The sequence below is a fragment of the Camelus ferus genome, chromosome 15, assembly GCF_009834535.1.
Source record: "Camelus ferus isolate YT-003-E chromosome 15, BCGSAC_Cfer_1.0, whole genome shotgun sequence".
NCBI classification, from domain to species: Eukaryota; Metazoa; Chordata; class Mammalia; order Artiodactyla; family Camelidae; genus Camelus; species Camelus ferus.
Window position 1 is genome coordinate 51866038 of NC_045710.1, and position 18015 is coordinate 51884052.

General features: G+C 49.9%; 1 protein-coding gene across 25 annotated transcripts in view; it reads left to right on the forward strand.

Annotated features, from left to right (window-relative positions):
* DYSF (dysferlin) overlaps positions 1–18015 on the forward strand; it is a 201759-nt gene that overhangs the window by 41809 nt on the left and 141935 nt on the right. For 14 of the 25 annotated variants that reach the window (XM_032497799.1, XM_032497805.1, XM_032497802.1 and 11 more), the window contains 9 exons: positions 4111–4216; positions 8588–8702; positions 9951–10043; positions 10362–10573; positions 12103–12231; positions 12608–12670; positions 13395–13445; positions 15197–15227; positions 15809–15924. In XM_032497799.1, the coding sequence (XP_032353690.1) occupies positions 4111–4216; positions 8588–8702; positions 9951–10043; positions 10362–10573; positions 12103–12231; positions 12608–12670; positions 13395–13445; positions 15197–15227; positions 15809–15924 (916 nt within the window). Of the gene's footprint in view, positions 1–3852; positions 3938–4110; positions 4217–8587; positions 8703–9950; positions 10044–10361; positions 10574–12102; positions 12232–12607; positions 12671–13394; positions 13446–15196; positions 15228–15808; positions 15925–18015 lie in introns of those variants that run through there. The other 11 variants (XM_032497803.1, XM_032497807.1, XM_032497814.1 and 8 more) reach the window with 2 other exon arrangements.

The window sequence follows — 18015 nt, forward strand, 5'->3', positions numbered from 1 at the left end:
TGGGCCCTGAGGACACTTCAGTCAATACACTGATCACAGTGGTCTTCTCACTGGCTTTGGGATGGAGACACTCCAGGAGACCTGGCTTAGGAAGCTATGGTACAAACATCCTCTCTTCTGCAAAGGAATATTAACAGAAACCAGTACAAATTCTAGAAAATGAGATTCCTAGCATCATGAGGGGTTCTAGAACCCTGGAATGAATATCAGGAAACACCTCTCCCTTGAGCCCTGCTAAAAGACGAAACTCAATCAAATAAATTTGAAGATCCAATTGGTTTTATTCAACAATTCATGAACCTGGCAGTGTCCCACTTAGCAATAGAATGGTGCTCCAAGGGGGTTGAAACTTTTATAGGCAGGAGGGTGGGGCAAGAAGGTATTAACAAAAGAAAATAAAAGGTTATTTTTAAGCCAAGACATCAACTTTTTTGGGTGGGGCAAGGACCCTCAAGGGTTTCTCATACAGATTGCTTCTTCCTCTGGGTGGGGTAGGGACGGGGTGGAGAGGGCCCATGTGACAGATTACCTTTGTGGTGCTTGACCAGAACATTCCAGTCTGGCCTATTAAGATTACATTTCTAGGAAAGGTTGAAACTGCAGTTAGACCTGGTATTAAATCTAGATTTGATATCATGGGCTTTAGCATGAGTGACACCATTTTGGGCCCATGGTTTTCTTTTTAACAACCCTCTCTTTAAAAAATGTTAGAAAAATTGGTCTTGAGCACATATCAGGCTTATTGCCTTGCTAACAAAGGGACCTGCAAAGCAACCAAGAATCTGCTGGTTCCAAGATGGATGGAAATAGAGGAATTTCATTGCCAAGAAACTTACACATGCAGCTATTTAATTAACTAATTTATTTTTATTGTGGTAAAACACACCATAATAAAACTTACTATCTAACCGTTTTAAATGTACAATTCATTGTTTGCTCAATTGTATATTCATTAAGATTGTAATATAGCTCAATCCAGGACACACATTCAATCTTTGAAGATACGTGATCACAAGAAATAGAAAAAGATTAAAAAAAGTAAATGTACAGTTCATGGGATTAAGTACATCTATATGCTGTGCAACCATCACCGCTATCCATCTCCAGAACTTTTTCATCTTCTCAAACTGAAACTCTGTGTGCACTAAATAGTAACTCCCCACGCCCCTACCCCCCGGCTCCAGATAACCACTAATCTGCTTTCTGTCTCCATGAATTTAACTAATCTAGGTCACTAACATAAGTGGAACCATACAATATTTGTCCTTTTGTGTCTGTCTTATTTCACTTTTCATAGTATCTCCAAGGTTCATCCATATTGTAGCAGATATGAAAAAGTTTCTCTTTTTTAAGATTCAATGATACTCCACTCTATACATCTACCACATTTTATTTATCCTTTTGTTAGCAGATAGAGGGAGCCCTAAATTAGGAAGCTCACCAAAGTGTGGGTTCTTGCCACTGGCTATGAAAGCATTTGCGCAGCAGAAGCAGAGGGACAAAGTGAACAGCCGCTTTATTGCTCAGAAGAGGAAAAGGAAGGACGCTTTTGAGCAGGAAGAAGAGAAGAAAAAAGCTTGAGCTGTGAGCCGTCAGCCAAGATGGCTGGTAGAGACAGCTCTAGCCTGGGTTGGGCCACGTGGATTTTATGAGAGGCTCTGCCATCATGTCCTCATTCTGGGTGTGCTGGAGCCAGTCAGTCTTGTATGGACTTTTTTGGTGGCTGTCGCGTCACTTGTCAGCCCTCATGGTGCTGCTGGGTGTGTCATTCAGCATGCTAATACATTACAGTGAGTGTATAACGAGGCTCAAGTTCCACTAGAAGTCAAATCCTCTGCCATCTTGAGCTCCGTTGGCTCTAACCAGTTCTAGTTTCTTGTCGTTGCAGTTGCCTCCTGGGACTGAGATAAGGGTAACTGGTTTCTAGCCGAGGGAAGGGGCAGAGGTATGATCCTGGGGGCAACAGCTTTGGTAACAAAAAGGAAAGATGCTTTTAGTCAGAACTCGGGCAATCTGATGGATCCAGTGTCCATCCCCCGCCCCCCCCCCCCCCCGAAAAAAACATCTCTAAAGATTCTGATCAATCATAAGCAAGAGGCAAGCACTGGGGGCCTTAAGTTCCTGCAGAAGAACTTAAAGATATTGTTATGTATATTCATTGAGGAGGAACCAGGACCCTGCCCCAGGGCTGCTCTGTTTTTCTTGACTGCTTTGCCCTTGTTTCTGCATTTCCTCCCTTCCCTGATTAGCAACTGTTTGAATCTGCCCTTGGGAGCTCAGGGAAGGTCAAGGAGGCTGAATGAAGCCTATTTCCTAAGAAAGAGAAACGGAGGACAGAAAGGATTTGAATCAGGGTTCTGCTCCTTTTCACATTCATTTATTGGTGGACACTTGGGTTTCTTCCACCTTTTTGCAATTGTGAATAACGCTATTGTGAATCTGGTTGTACAAATATCTTTGAATCCCAGATTTCAGCTCTTTTGGGTATTTACACAGAAGTGGAATTGCTGGATCTTATGGTAATTCTGTTTAATTTTTAAAGGAACCACCATACTGTTTTCCATACTCGCTGCACTTTTATCCATTCCAGCCAATGGTTTTCAATTTCTCAGCATCCTCGCCAACATTTGTTTCTTTTGTTTTTTAATAGTAGTAATGGATGTGAAGTGGTACCTCCTTGTGAGCAGCCAGTTTTAATAATCAGCTAATTAGGTCAAGATTGAAGTTTTACTTCATTAAGTCATAAAAACTCATATCCAAATCAGTTGTTACAGAGACTAGATAAAGACAGGTCCCAGATAATAGGTGTGCTATTTACCCATCAGGGGAAAAAAAAACTAAGAAGCGAATGATGAGGCGAAGAGGATATATCTCAAGGATATGCATGCTTAGCACGCACTAGGTCCTGCATTCAATCCCCAGTCCCTCTGTAAAAGTAATTAAATAAATAAATACGTAAACCTAATTACCTCCCCTCCCCCCAAGAAAATTAAAAAAAAAAAAAAAAAAGAAGCAAATGTTGAGAGTACATCTGTGGCTGGTCATTGTTCGTGTCCCCACAGAAACGTGCACGAAGCACGCTGAAGTCCCATGAGGGCACTGGGCGACAGTCCTAATTGTTACAGGCCACTCGCTGCCCTGGTTTCCTGCTGCCACTGCAGAATGCTCACTTCTTAGCTTAGGTACGTAGGCTTTTTCCTTGGCACTCTTTTAAAAGCCCTTTTTTTTCTACACTGACTTGTAGAAGTTCTTTATGTGTTCTGGATACATGTTCTTAGTCGGGCTTTTTTGGAGGGGCAGGTAATTAGGTTAACTAATTAATTAATTAATTAATGGAGGTACTGGGGATTGAACCCAGGACCTCGTGCATGCTAAGCACAGGCTCTACCACTGAGCTATACCCTCTCCACTCCTTGGCAATCTGTGAAGGGTCCCGTCACTGATCACGTAATGATCTTTTTCCTAAGAGCCCATCGGTCTATGGACTCCCTCCCCTCAGTCAGAGCTGTGGCCTCAGGTGTGTGTGCTGTGACAGTCCCGGGCCTCTCCTGGGAGTGGGACATGCTTCCTCCGCCCCAAATCTATTTTCTCCCTGTCCCTGAAGATAAGAAGGTCTGTGTGTTTTCCGTGTATGATCACTGTTGGCCGAGCTCTGGGAAACCAGTTATAGACGGCCTGTGTGGATGGGGGTCAGGTGATGGCTGAGGCAGAGGAACAGTGCAGAGGTGGTGATGGAGAAATGGCCTCTGCTTTCAGGAGAGGCTGATCTGGTGGGCTGTTCAGGGCTGATGGACAAGACAGCCCAGGTGGCCGGGGTGGCAGGGCTGGGCCTCTGGGAAGGGGTGGAAGGGACGGAAGGGGTTAGAGTCGACCTGGGGGAAAGGCAGGTGTCTCTTGTCCTTGCTGTGCAGGGAGAGGGCCCTGGCCCTCCAGGGAGGTGCGCGGGGTGACTAGGACAGGGCTGCCGGGGGAGCCTGGAGGGGGCCTGGGCATCCTAGGCAGATCAGCTTGTCCATGGGGTGTTTGTGAGGTGGCGGTGGTGAGGGTATGCGGGGGGAAGAGCTGGGCATATTTGGCTGGTTTCTACATGTAACTTCTCTTTCCTCTCAGGTTCCTGGGGGAAGCCAAGGTCCCACTCCGGGAGGTCCTCGCCACCCCCAGTCTGTCTGCCAGCTTCAATGCCCCCCTGCTGGACACCAAGAAGCAGCCCACAGGGGTAAGTGTCCACTGGACTCTGCATCAGGCCAGGTCCTGTCTGAGACCTTGCCTTTCTGACCTCCGTGGTATCTCAGAATCCGGCTCCCAGCAGCCAGGCCTGGCCTGCCCTGACCAGAGCACAGGGTGCCTGGGAGTGCTCGGGGGGTGGACAGGATGGGAGGGGAGGGAGTCCGGCCCCAACTACAGCGCTGCAGTCAGCCTTGCCTTTGGGTCACCTCCTGGGATTGATTTTTCACTAGAAATCTGTTGTCTTCTCAGGCTTCCTGGCAGCCTTGGTTACGACCCCCCAATCTCCCTGGTAGTCCGTCCACACAGCCAGTCCCCCTCTCCAGGTCTGGAATATCTGACTCATCTGGGTCACAGAACACACAGGAAGGAGACAGACATTCCCCTCCCTGGCCCACCAGGACCTGTCAGACCCCCTTCCCTTCCTCCATTGTCCTTCCCGCTCCTCCCCCAGCTCCCAGTGCTCTCCCAGTCCTCCCAGACAATTCCCAGCCCTCATCTCTGGCCGCCCGTTATTTTTAGTGAGCTAAATATACCCTGTGGGGTTCTTTCTTCATGGTCAGTAAAATTCCTGACCTTCCTTCTGGGTCAGCCCCACCTCCCAGGATGCATGGGTGGGGGGGACTATTGATCTGGAAACACTTCCTCCCAGTGGGACCCAGGGGATTCTCTCGGACAGAGTGCAGCTACCTTGCCCTGTGGAGTGGGGTGTGTGTGTGTGTGTGTGTGTGTGTGGCTGGGGGCTCTTCTTGGCTGGCTTGGACGTGGCCAGTCTTGGCAGAGCTCTGAATGGAACCACTACTGGGTACTGGGAGCAGGAGAAAGAGAGTGACTGACTGAAGTCACACAGTGAATCTGTGTCCAAATGGGGACCCAAATCAGGGGGCGCATCTCCTGAGCTCTCAGGGATGAAAGGGACTTGAATGAATGGACCCCTGGTTCACTGCCCTTCAGATGCTGGAATTTTCTCCTAAGGTGGCTTTGACCAGTGATGGCCAGGATGCTTCCTTGATGGGGATATGCCCCTTCTCAGAGAATCCACCCCTTTCTCAGACAGCGCTCACTGGCAGAGCATTCTGGGTCAGTGCAGAGTTCACCGAGGCTGTCTCCATCACCTCCTGAACCCCTCTGGTCCTCCCTTTGAACCCTTCAGTCTCCTAATGCTCCGGCAGTCGAGAAGGGCTCCAAGGACTCTGAAGAGGGCCAGAACTGGCTGCAAAGATGTAGAGCCCTAATGGGGGAGTGGCAGGTGTCAGGGCAGCTGGTGGAAGAGGTGTTTTGCTTGGTGCTTCTCCACTGCATCTCGGGGATGGGGCTGCCTACTTTGTAGTGTGTCGGGTCCCCGGTGCCTCCAACCAGGGTTTCTCGCTTCCTGGCTGAGCTGCTCAAACGTCTCTTCCCTCTAGCCCTGCATGCACCCAGGACGCTGATGTTTCCTGCCGGGCCTCCTGCACTTGCTCCCCTCCAAGCTCCAAGACCCATCCAGCCCCTAAGACACGTGCCCAGGCACCCTCCCTGGATGCCTCACCTCTCCTCTCCTCTCTCTTCATGCCCATGCTCTCATGTCTGCGCTTCCTGCGCACCAGCTGGGAGCCTGCTTCCTTCTCTTCCCTGGGCTGAGACCCCTGGCTGTCCGAAGAATCTGCCACTCCTTCAGAAACCATGTCTCCAAGAAGAGGGGCTGAGGGCCAGAAGGTGACGGATAGGAGAGGAGGGCTGGGTCCTGACAGATGTAGCCTCAGCTGAGCACGCGGTGCGGGAGGCGGGGTAAAGTAGGTTTCTGGACTTACCTCGTGTGTGTGTGTGCGTGTGCGTGTGCGTGTGCATGTGGTTTCCCTGCACCAACAAACAATGCCCCAGACAGCAGCGGGGTGGCCTACACTTCAACTCAATTCTGACAATGTCTACCCTGCGATAGCATCAGATTCCACAGATTAAGGGCTCAGTCCTATAAGACCGTCCCCTCAGCCCCCTTCAGACAGCAGCCACAAGCCCAGGCGACTGCCTGGGCTTCTGATCAACTGGCTATAGATCAGGGATTCCCAAGACTTCCTCCTCAGCTGATTTGCTAGAGCAGTTCACAGAACTCAGAGAAACATTTTACTTCCTAGATTACCGGTTTATTATAAAAGGATCTAACTCAAGAATAGCCGGATAGAAGAGACTCACAGGGCCAGACTCAGAGGCACAGAGCTCCCACGCCCTCCCCAGGAGCGCCACGCTCCACGAGTCCACCAGCCCGGAAGCTGTCTGAAACACATCCTTTTGGGGTTTTACGGAAGCGTCATTAGATAGACGTGACTGATGAAATCACTGACCGTGGCTGATTGATTCAGCCTCCAGCTCCTCTCCCATCCATACCCAGAGGGTGGCAGGTGGGACTGAAGTTACATACCTCTAATGACATGGTTGGACCTCCTGGCAACCAGCTTCAGACTTAGGTGGGGTCTAAAAGTTACCTCATTAACATAACAAGAGACACCTTTGTCACTCTCAACACTTGGGATATTCCAAGGGTTTTGGGAGCTGTGAGCCAGGAACTGCGGACAAAGACCACATATACATGAACATCGTATTTTGGTCATCTGAATGACCAAATATGCATTTCATATACATCAGTATTGCATGGAACCTCCTCCCTGCAGCCCAGGAGGTAGCTCTGGCCTGCGGAGGGGGTCTAGGGCCGTCTTCTAGTCCCTGTGACAGTACTAAGTCACACTGCAGCCCCAGGCAGGTCCCAAGACACTCAGTGCTGGGGCTTCCTGCCTGGGACCTGGGGCGTGTTGCACCGCAGTGTGGGGCACAGAGAGCCGGGCATGTGCTCAGAAAGGACAGGGAGCCCTATCGGCAGCTGTGGAGTCTCACTGACCACTTACTGAGGCCGATTTCTGGGCGACACCTGGTGGTGGCTCAGGAACCTGCATGGCTGTATAGGACAATGCCTTGAATTTGGGACTTAGAGGATCTCATTGCCATCCCCGGCCTCTTCCTAGGTCTTCTGGGATGGGGAGCTAGCTCCAGCCTCCTTCTTCATTGTTCTGAGCACCCCTCCACCCTCACCACACACACACCCCGGCCCTGCCCTCCCTTAGCCTGGCTGCCCTAGCCCAGGCCCCAACCTGGAGGGTTCAAACTCCAGAGCTGGATGCATCCAGGACCTCGAGCTCCTTCCGTCTCAGGACCAGGATTCACTCCAGGAGTTTCTTGACATCCCCAGTATTACTCAACAGAGATAGATGTCTAGTGAATTATGCTGAGTTGCCCAAAATATAATAGTTATGTTAATAAAGGGTTTATCAAAATTTGGGGAAATACTTATAAAATATTAAGTAAATTATTAAGTAAAAGAAAAGCATTTGATGTTCAGCAGAGCTGTACAGTATTTATTTAAAAAGATTGGAGAGAATTATATCAAAACATGAACAGTGGTGAAATTATAGCAATGAGTTTTCTTTTGCATTTTTTTCTTTAAGGTTTTTGTAATTTCCACACTTTCTTACTTTGGAGTTTTTGTTACTTTGATCAATAAAAAGGTAGCCCCAGAAGGCCTGCTGGACTTGTGGGACCAGGGAAGCTCGGCTAGGCCCCCATGGGCCTGGGAGCTGCGAGGCTGGAGGGCCTGCCTTGGCTGTGCCTTTCCTTCAGGCCTAAGTGCCCCTTTGAACAGTGCTGGTCTCCTGGTGGGCTCGGGTTGGGTGGGAGCATAAGGAAGTCTTCTCTGTCCATGTGAATGGCATGACTAGTCACTCTCCTATTGCTGGTCAAAGCCAGAGCAGCTGGGGGTGAGATGGGGGACAGGGGTGCTTCTGGGAGGGAAGAGGGGTCAGAAGGGTGAGCAGTACCCTGAGACCCTCTCAGTGCTAGCTGGGGCCCGAGCAGAGCAAGGCTGAGCTGTCTGTGGGGAAATGGGAGGGCCCTTAGCTGAACAGAGTGGCCAAGGGGGCTTTTTCCTGCAGATGGGCCTAGGCTGAGAGTTGAAAAATCCTGCAGGCAAGTTTCCATCATTGACTCACTTATAGAAGCTTACTATGCATTCTTTCAACTAATTTAATCCTCATTTGACCCTATGAGGAAGGTGCTATGCTATCACTATGCCCATTTTACAGATGAGGAAACTGAGGCACACAGAGAGGTTACAGATCTTGCCAAAGTCACATAGCTTCTGAGTGGTGGAACTTGATTGTAGATTTGGGGCCCTTAACCACCTATGTTGATGGGCCCCTGGTGGTGGCTTTGCCACAACCTCGTGCAACCCAGACCTCTTCCTTGGTGGAGGGATGAAAGGAATAGGAAGGATGCTGGAGGGCAGTGGTCAGAGGCCAACATTCTAATCTGCTGCCTTCTCACCCCCCATCTCTTCCAGGCCTCACTGGTCCTGCAAGTGTCCTACACACCGCTCCCTGGAGCTGCGCCCATGTTCACACCATCTGTGCCTCTGGAACCCTCCCCAACTCTGCCCGACATGGATATGGTGGCTGGTGAGTCCACCCTCGCCCTGACAGGGCCTGGGGGAGGAAGCCCAGCAGTGGGCCCCAAGCCTGGGGATGAGGTGCCTTCCTCAGATCAGGGGCTGCCCGGGCCTGGAGAAGAGAGGGAGTGGGTGGATGGGAAGTCTTGAGAGCTGACTTCTGCCGTGCAAAAAACAGGGGCAGGAGGCATGCTCCCCTAGGTGCTGCAAGGATCAGTGTGAGGACGCCCTCCCAGCACCACCTGTTCAGGGAAGGGGCTGGGTGCCTGGTACTCTGCAGCTCCAGATGGCTGGGAGCTTTAGAGAACATGCCTGTGCTGGGGATGGGGTCTCTCCCAGGTAATGCCTGGGGCCCCACCTGCTTCCCAGAACTGAATGCTTCCTGCCCGGGTACTCCACAGGCCTTTAGTGACAGCATGTGACAAAGGGCTGGATTTTCCCTGAAGGAGTCCTGGGCTGAAGTCAGGGGACATGAGTTCCAGGCTTGTCTTTGACACCAAGTAGCCATGTGACTTTGGGCCAGTCCCTCCTTCTCTGGGCCTACAGTTTATCATCAGTGAAGTGAGCAGACCGAATTGGCTAAGTCTCATAGTTGCCTTGGTCCCTTTACTTCCCTCTCCTGGCCCTGAAAAGTGAGGACCCAGCCCAGGGTGGCTGGTCCGCCAGTGGTGGGTTGGTGAGGCCTCCATGTAGTCCAGTCTGCTGACAGGACGTGATGGGCCAGGTGGGGACTTGCCTGTGGGAAAGATTCCAGAGTTTCTCTCATGGTGAAGGAGCTAGAGGCAGACACCGCATTAAACCCCGCAGCCTGTCTCAGTTGTGCCCTGAGTCCATCCCTGGCCCCTAGTGGGCTTCTGGTGAGGGAGGCAGAACAGGGCCCATCTGTGTGGGACTTGGCACTGTCTGAGCTTGGAGGTGGGGAGATCCCTCTGGACTAGGGTTGAGGGGGGAAGATGAGGTGTTTCTGGTGATGGAGAGGGCGGGGAGGCTGAGGGCCCTGAATGTTCTGGGACCACTTTTGAGGTGGATTTGACAGAGTTAGGATTGGCCGCTCAGGGAAGCCCCTAGTGGTGAGCAGCTCCCAGTCCTGTCCAGAAGATGGTGAGGACAGTCCCTGACAGATTCGGAAATGGTTTCTGAGCTTCGCGCCAGGCTGGGGCAGGCGGGGAGAGCAGGGTCGAGGTCTCGGACCCTAGGTTGGCTTCCCTCACCCAGCTCCCTCCTCCCTTCCTGGGGCTGTGCCCTGCCCATGTGCCAGGTGGGGAACAGAGCCGGGCCGAGACTTGGTCCCTGCTCAGTGACAGCACCGTGGACACGAGATACTCTGGAAAGAAGTGGCTGGCCCCCACGGGTGAGACACGGGCCGGGCTGTCCTGATCCTACCACCTGTAACCGGCTTCCCATGTGGCCACCGTCAGCTCCTGAGAGTGGGACTAGTGGCTCATCTGGCAGGATAGGATGGGGAGGGCAAGGGCCATTCTGTTCCCTTCCTGCTGACTAACTGGACTGACCACCCTCACGTTTCAGCTGTTGGAAGCTCCTCCTCTTCTCCCTCATCCATCCTGGCTGACCGGTGGGGAAAAAGAGGGGCAGGGGACGTGGGTGCTGGGCCTTTGGGTCCTCGGTCGGCTGGGCTGGGACCCAGCCTCATTAGCACCCTCTCCTCCAGACACAGGAGGAGAGGAGGACACTGAGGACCAGGGGCTCACAGGAGACGAGGCCGAGCCATTCCTGGACCAGAGTGGAGCTCCAGGCCCAGGGGCTCCCATCACCCCAAAGAAACCGCCTTCCCATCCTCCCCCCTACCACCCTGGGGGGAGAAAGAAGAGGAGCACGCCCACGCCCAGAAAGCTGCTGTCGGACAAACCGCAGGACTTCCAGGTGACTGCCGTCTCCTCCTTTAGCCCAGCAGCTGCTGCTGCCGGCACCTGCCTGTCTGTCCAGCCTTGGGGCAGGTCCTGAGGGCTTTCCTAGGTGGGATCTGGTTTCCCTGGGTCCTGGGCAAGTGCTCGATAGGGAGTCCATGTCTTGGGGCCTTCAGAAAAAGCCTCTGCCCAGCCTGTGGTTTTGCTCTTAAAAAAAAAAAAAAAAAAGTGAGGGGAGGGGTCACTGCCAGAGTCAGCATCACTGCCGCTGATACCTGTGTTCCCAGCCACAGTTCATCTAGCCGGCCAGCTCTGTGCTTTTCAAAGTGTGATTCTGGGGCCAGCAGCCTGGAAAGGCAGGATCTTGGGCTTGTCCCTAAACCCACTGAAAAAGAATCTGCATTTGAACAAGATCCCCAAATCTGAGAAACTCTGCTTTTTTTTTCTCCCTCTATTCATTCCTCTATTTACAGTCATGATTTTTCTGTATGTCATGTGGAATTTGAATTTGTTCAAGCTCCTCACAGAGTGAAACTATTAATATTAACCCTTTGACATATTTTTTCATCCAAAAATCTATCCCTTTTAATTTGCCTTTTAATTTTGGTCTTTTGCTAATTCTTTTTCTTTTCTGTTTTGATGTAATTGGATTTACTGATATTTAACTCTTCAGAATAACTTTTAAAATTAAAAACAGGAAGCTTAAATATTTATTTATTCAATGCAACAGATTGTAAAAATATATTTCAGTTCTAAATCATGATAATTTAAGCAAAAGTTCTACTTATAATCACTATGTTTGGCTGAAAGACAACATTCTAACTTATTTTTATCGTTATTTGCAAGACGTTCTTACATTTTTCTCCTTAGAAAATTAATATGTATTTTTTTGGTAGAAAATTTGGAAAATACTATACAATGAAGAGAATAAAAATCACTCACTCTGCCCCCTTTCCCATTGCTATTGAAAATATATTCTTCTATAGAATGCTATTTTTAGAAAAGAATTTTAAAATATTTAAAAATATTTTGCCCAAATTTGGAAGCACAGATGTTCCTGAAGCTTTTATTTACTTAAAGTTCAAAGAAGAAAGCTCAATTTATTTCTCAGAATGTGAGATGTTCTGTGTTGCGTCTTTTACTGTGTAAGAATAAAGTGCGGTTACGTCACTACGTAACTTTGACCTCTGAGCGAATTGTCAGTGAGGACACTGACACTCAAACAGAAACGTCAGCATCAAGGAGTCTGAGGTGGGGCTGAGGAGTTCCGGGGCTGGATCCTCAGCCCAGCCCTGGGGTTTAAGGCTGGCAGCTTCCTTGGGGGCAGCCTGGCAGCTCTTATGTGGAATCATGGGATTTTATAGATGCGAGGGACCTTGGTGGGAAAAGATTGTTCTTCCAGTGTTCCTCCTAATTCCTTTTTAATACCTGTCCCAAGGAGCCAGCAGTGAGAGTGGTCCTGAGATTTCTGACTATCTCGCGTTGAGGGGGTGGGCGCCTGACTGCTTCCTCTTCCTCCTGCTCATGCCTCCTCCTGGCTTTCAGATCAGGGTCCAGGTGATCGAGGGACGCCAGCTGCCAGGGGTGAACATCAAGCCTGTGGTCAAGGTCACCGCTGCTGGGCAGACCAAGCGGACGCGAATCCACAAGGGAAACAGCCCCCTTTTCAATGAGGTGGGAGACCCTGGGTTGGGGCTAGAACCTTGGTGGGTCTTCCAAACTGGGAGCGCAGAACAGATGCCTGGCAATTCATTCAGTGTTTGCTTATGGTGCTAACGTTGGGTCAGGAGCTGTGCCAGGTCCTGAGTAGGTTATCTGAGGAACTGGAGAGAGGGCTCCTGCTCTTACTCCTGCCGTGGGCTCCCTCTGCTCCATATCCGCATCATCCTTTTAGGCCAGCCGTCCACTCTGTCCCTGAGGTGACAGCCTCCATGAGGTCGAATCCCCACTTGCTGTGTGGACCAGACCTGGAGGCTGGGCGGTGGCCACCCCTCTCCCCACCCAGAGTCAGTGGGCCTTCATTTGTCTCCCTCTCGCCCTGAACCAACAGACTCTTTTCTTCAATGTGTTTGACTCTCCCGCGGAGCTGTTTGATGAGCCCATCTTCATCACGGTACGTGTCAGTGTCCGGAGGTGCTTTGTGGGCTGTGTGCACACGTGTGTGTCAGTGTGTGTGTGTTTGTCTGTGTGTGTGTCTGTGTGTGTGTGTGTGTCTGTGTGTGTGTGTGAGAAAAGCCTAGAAGCCGGGCCTGGGTTACATGGAGAGGCTCCAGTTCTCTACCCCCTGATCACAGAGATGCCTTCAGCTGCTCAGACGCAGACGGCAGCCAGGTGGGGAGACTCGCTGCTCAGGGTCATGTGCCTCTGGCCAGGGTCCTGAACCCACTCTTGCAGCAGATCTTTGATTTTTATCTTATTTTATTTGTCTACGTGCTTGCTTCTGGCCAAGATTTTCTTTCTCTGGGCTTCAGCCCCTCCCTTTTTTCTTTTCCCCCTTTCTGCTGAAAGGCAGTATAGCTTAGTGGTTAAAGTGTGGGCTCTGGAGCCAAACTGGATTCTGGTCCTACCTGTGCCATGGGGTTGGCGGGATGTTGTGTGATTCTGTATAAGTGATCTCTTTGTGCCTCTGTTTCTTCATCTGTAGAATGGGGATAATAATAGTACCTACTCGTGGGTTTCTTGTGAGGATTCAGTATTGCTTGCAACAATCTCTAATAGAGCAAGTGCTACCCAAGTGTGGGCTGTTATTCTTTGGAAGGGAAGAGCAATTGGGTTGGGCCCCTGTCTGGGCCAATGTTTATTTGTAGATGAGAGTTTTAATTTATCTTTCCTTCCAGGTGGTAGACTCCCGTTCCCTCAGGACGGATGCTCTCATTGGGGAGTTCCGGGTAATGGTTTATTTTCTTTGAAAGCAGTTGGTTCTCATTTGTCCACATTAGTGGAGGCTCTGTGGGTGATGGGCAGCGTTGGTGCCCCAGAGAGCCTGTCATCTTGGTTTGTGTTGGGGAAATATAATTAAGAAAACAAAACAAAACAAGATCTTCTAATGCAGAAATCCTCTCTACCACAAAGGTAGTAGAGAAAGAAAGCGATTTTGTTGCTGAATAAGCATTGAACCAGAATATGATGTGTATCAAAGGCAATCTGCTACGAGATTGCAGAGATGGAAAGAAATCTTGTACAGAGCCAAGCAGACACACCCCATTCCATCCATGTTCTCAAGATGAACAGTAACCAAGCTAGAGATCTGGACAGCATTTCCGGCCACACATGGTTCATCCTAACTTTACCTGGTAATCGGGGCGACCATCTCTGTTTGCTAACTGACTTTATCCAAAAGAAAAAAACAGAAAACGAGCTCGCATTTTTACGATAGGAGGTAGTTTTGTAATTCGGTTAAGGTAGGCCCTTCCCTTTCCAGAGGAAGCTGACAAAAGGGTTATTTGGTTTCTAAAAAGATACATTTCAAAGAGATAGATCAAGTACTCACATTGAAAAGTTTTCCAAGGAAAATGTTCTGGCAAGAAGAGAAGAGAGGGACAGGGGGAATTCAGCTTCTTATTTATAATTTGCCTTTGTCCTTACATCTTGGGAAGGCAGCGTGGGACCTGAGTTTAGGCAGCCTTCCTCCTAACTCTGAGCATCTTGGGCCAGTGTGACGCCAGCCCTCTGTGTCCTGAGCTCACCTGGGTTGGGAGCGGGGTCCAGATGTGCAGTCCAGTGGGGTCAGGTGGGGGGCAGTGGAGAGAGGGGGGAGCCTGCCCTCTCCTTCATCCCAGATGGTGCAGAAGTGAACAGTCCACTGCAGAGGACTTTGAACTGTGCACAGGATGGCGTTAACAGGGTGCATAGAGGAAAGGCGACTGGTAATGGAGACCTTCAAAAATGGTGTTTTAATGTCATTCTGATTGATTTTCTCATTTTTGAATCCTCAAGCATTTAGCAAATAGAAAGAAATGGCACAGGTTTATTTTGCCCTCCTCCTGCTGTCCAAATGAAATATGACCCCTTTTCTAGAAAGTAGTGACAAGATAGAAAACTGAGTCTGTTTTTCTAGAGAAGCAGTTTTTCAAAAGAATGAGCTCGAACTTGAGTCATTCTGTAACAAACAGGGTCTTCTGTTTTGAGTCTCTCATCTTTGAACCACATTCTTGTTGAGAACCCAAGGGCTAAGTTAAAAATAATCCATGATGTTAAAAAAAAAACCCCTTTATATTTAGAGCAATTTTAGGTTCATAGCAAAATTGAGTGGAAAGTGTAGAGTTCCCCCATGTCCCCTCGCCCCACACATGCATAGCCTCCCCTACCATCAACATTCAACTGATCTATGATTTTTTTTAATAGAAAATTATAAAATATAGGAAAGTATAAAAAGAAAATAAATGTACGACCCAGAGATAGTACAGGTACCATTTTGTGTTTCCTTTGCTCTGTCTTTTCTATGCGTAGATACACATTACCAAACTTCGATCAAAATGTATTCCACTTTCTTTCCGGGTTATATCAGATGACAAACATTTCCCCATGTCTCCAAATGTTCTGGAAAACATGATGTTTAATGGGACAGCATAATGCATCATACTTTACTGAACACTCTGTGAGCAAGAGTGTGATTTGTGCTTCCTCTGTTTGATTGCAGATGGACGTGGGCACCATCTACAGAGAGCCCCGTGAGTCACGCTCTCACCCCTAAGCTTGGGCAGGTCCTTGCATTTGGGTTCTGCAGGCTGCATGGGGGCACCGACTGGGGACACTCATCTTTCCTTCCTGGGGGTTTTAGAATTTAGAGGCGGAGTTTGATCTTGGAGGTGAGGTGGCAATTATGAAGAGAGGGCAGGCTTTCAAGCCCCCAGGAAGATGAAATGCTCACATGGGTCTCAGTTGGCTCAGCTGGGGTGCTAAATCTGTAGGGCCTCCAGCAAGGGTTGCTGGAGACTGGAATCATCCCCAGACAGGATGGGTCATTTGGATGACAAGTCTAGGATTTCTCTACACCCTGGTCCCTGAGGAGGAGGAAGATGGTCTGGGGTCTGGCTTTGGCAGCCTCTGATAGGGGTTTCTATTAACATTTCTAACTTGGACTTAAATGAACACTCAAAGTACTATTTATTCTAGAATTTGAGTCCTTCCCCCATGTCCGGGTAGATGAATCCTTCACCTCAGCCCATGTAGTCTGCCCCGGGCTCCCGGATGTGACTGCAGACTCGAGTCCTTCTAGTTCTGGGATCACCAGTGGGTGTCGTCTCTCTAGGACACGCCTACCTCAGGAAGTGGCTGCTGCTCTCGGACCCAGATGATTTCTCTGCGGGGGCCAGGGGCTACCTGAAAGCAAGCCTTTGCGTGCTGGGGCCTGGAGACGAAGCCCCCGTGAGTACATTTCCTTGTCCTCCTCACAGCCCCTCCACTTAGCAGTGGTGACACCGAGCGAACAAACAAAAAAAATCAGCTTTAGATTTTTCTGATTTAGAAGAATACATGGTAACTATGAGAAAGGCAGAGCACGTGGAAAAGTATAAATAAAAAAAGAATCACTCATAATTCTATGAGTCACAGAGAGCTGTTCTTAATTCCTTCTTGCAGAAGGGTATGCGTGTGTGTTTTTCTCTTTTTTTGTGTGTGTGCAAAAGTGAGATCATTCTCTCTATATTGTATTGGAGTCTGAATTTTATTGCCTAAAAATATAACATTATGATCTTTATAGGTCAGTAAGTAAAGTTATAAGTTGGAGGTAGTAAGAATAAGAAAGGTGTTCCGAGCTGGGGAAATAGCAGATGTTTGGGAAGAGGAGAAAATGTTGGGAACAGAAATGAGGGGTTAATTAGATACAAGCAGAAGGATTTCTGAGAAGACACAGAGTGCCCACTCCAGGCTGGCGGCTTTCTGGTACAGCCTCATAGTCCTCAGTGGCCTAGAAGCAGAAGAGAGGTGGTGGATGGAGGTGGTGGCAGGTGGGGATGAGGTGGGAGTGGTGGAGGCACAGGGCTGAGGTAGCTGATGGAGCCTGGCAGGGAGGATGCAGGAGGACCAGGCATAGAGCTGATAAGCAGGACAAAGAATAGGACAGGGCTGGGGGGCACACATTTATTGAGCACCTGCTGTGTGCCAAGCTCTGTGTTGGGTGCTTCATTTGATGTGAGTGGGGGTTGGAGGAGGTGGAGAGGTTGGAAACTGTCTTTAGAGAAGGGTTTCGGTGGTCAAGATTTTCCTAGAGGATTGGCTCTGAGTGGCTGGAGGTTTGAGTTACGGCCATCCCTCTAGCAGCTGAAGGGGAGGGGAGATTCAGATGCTGTTGGTGAGGGACATGGAACTATGTTGGTGAATGACTTGTCCACATGGAGGTTATCTTATGGGAGAATTGGAAATCAAATAGGCAAATGGTGAGGCAGGTACTGAAATCATCAAAGCGAGGCGAGCCAGGAGGACTGGGAGAGGCAGGAGGGGCAAGTGGGGCTCTGGGGAAGGGTTGGGGAGGTGGAGTCCCCAGGGAAAGCCGTGTGCCATCATGGAGGTGGAGGGCAAGTTCCATGAGGATGTTAAGGATGGGGAGCTGGGTGCTGACAGGAGCTCAGGAAGTCACCATGGAAAGGGTTAGGGGAGGGAGAACTCAGGGTGCTGCGCAGCGGCTGGCTGATGGAGCACATGTCGACCAGCCCCACCCAAGAGCCCCTCCCCTGCTCTCTCATCCTCCATCCCTCTGTAGCCTGACTCTCCAGACCTCATGCCTTCTTGCTCTTTCTGCGTGGCATCTCTGAATCTATTATCTAGTATCCTTTTCTAAAACCCTCCCTCTTCTTCTTCCCATTCAGATGTTGTTTTCCCCAGATGAAACCACTTTTCTTGAGACCAGCTCAGGGGGAAGCCTCTGTTTTCCATGCCAGTGCTCCGTGGTCTTTGGGACGGAAAGTGTGGCCGTCTTTTGGCTTCTTACAGCACCTCCCCAACTTCAACACTGCCTTCTTCTTTGAAGCCTGCCTTACTAGTTATTTCCCCCTCTTCCGGTCTTCTGGGCTGTTACCTACCCTTGGCGCAGGCAGAGCTGGTGCAGGAGGGTCCTTGCTGGCAGATTCCCATCTTTGCCATTATTCTGAGGTCTGACGTGTCCTCACCCAGGAGCCATCGATGTCTGCTCTTACTTCCTTCAAGATCCTGAGCTCTGAAGTTCCTCTCTCCACCGGTTTCTTTCTGCCTCTTTTCCTCCCTCACCCTCAGTGAGTGACAGTTCTTCCTCCCTGAGGTTACAACCCTGATCCTTCTCCATTTCCCCTTCCATCAGCTCCCTCCATAGCCCGGACCCCACCCACAATCCTCACTCACACTATGTGCTTACTAGCCCCTGGGGTCTGCTGCCACACCTCATGTCCCCCACCCTCCCCATGACTCGCTGTCCACACCCTTGGTCAGCTTTGGTGGCAGACGTCACTGGGAGCTGCTGTTAACTGCTTCTTTTACTTGCATGAG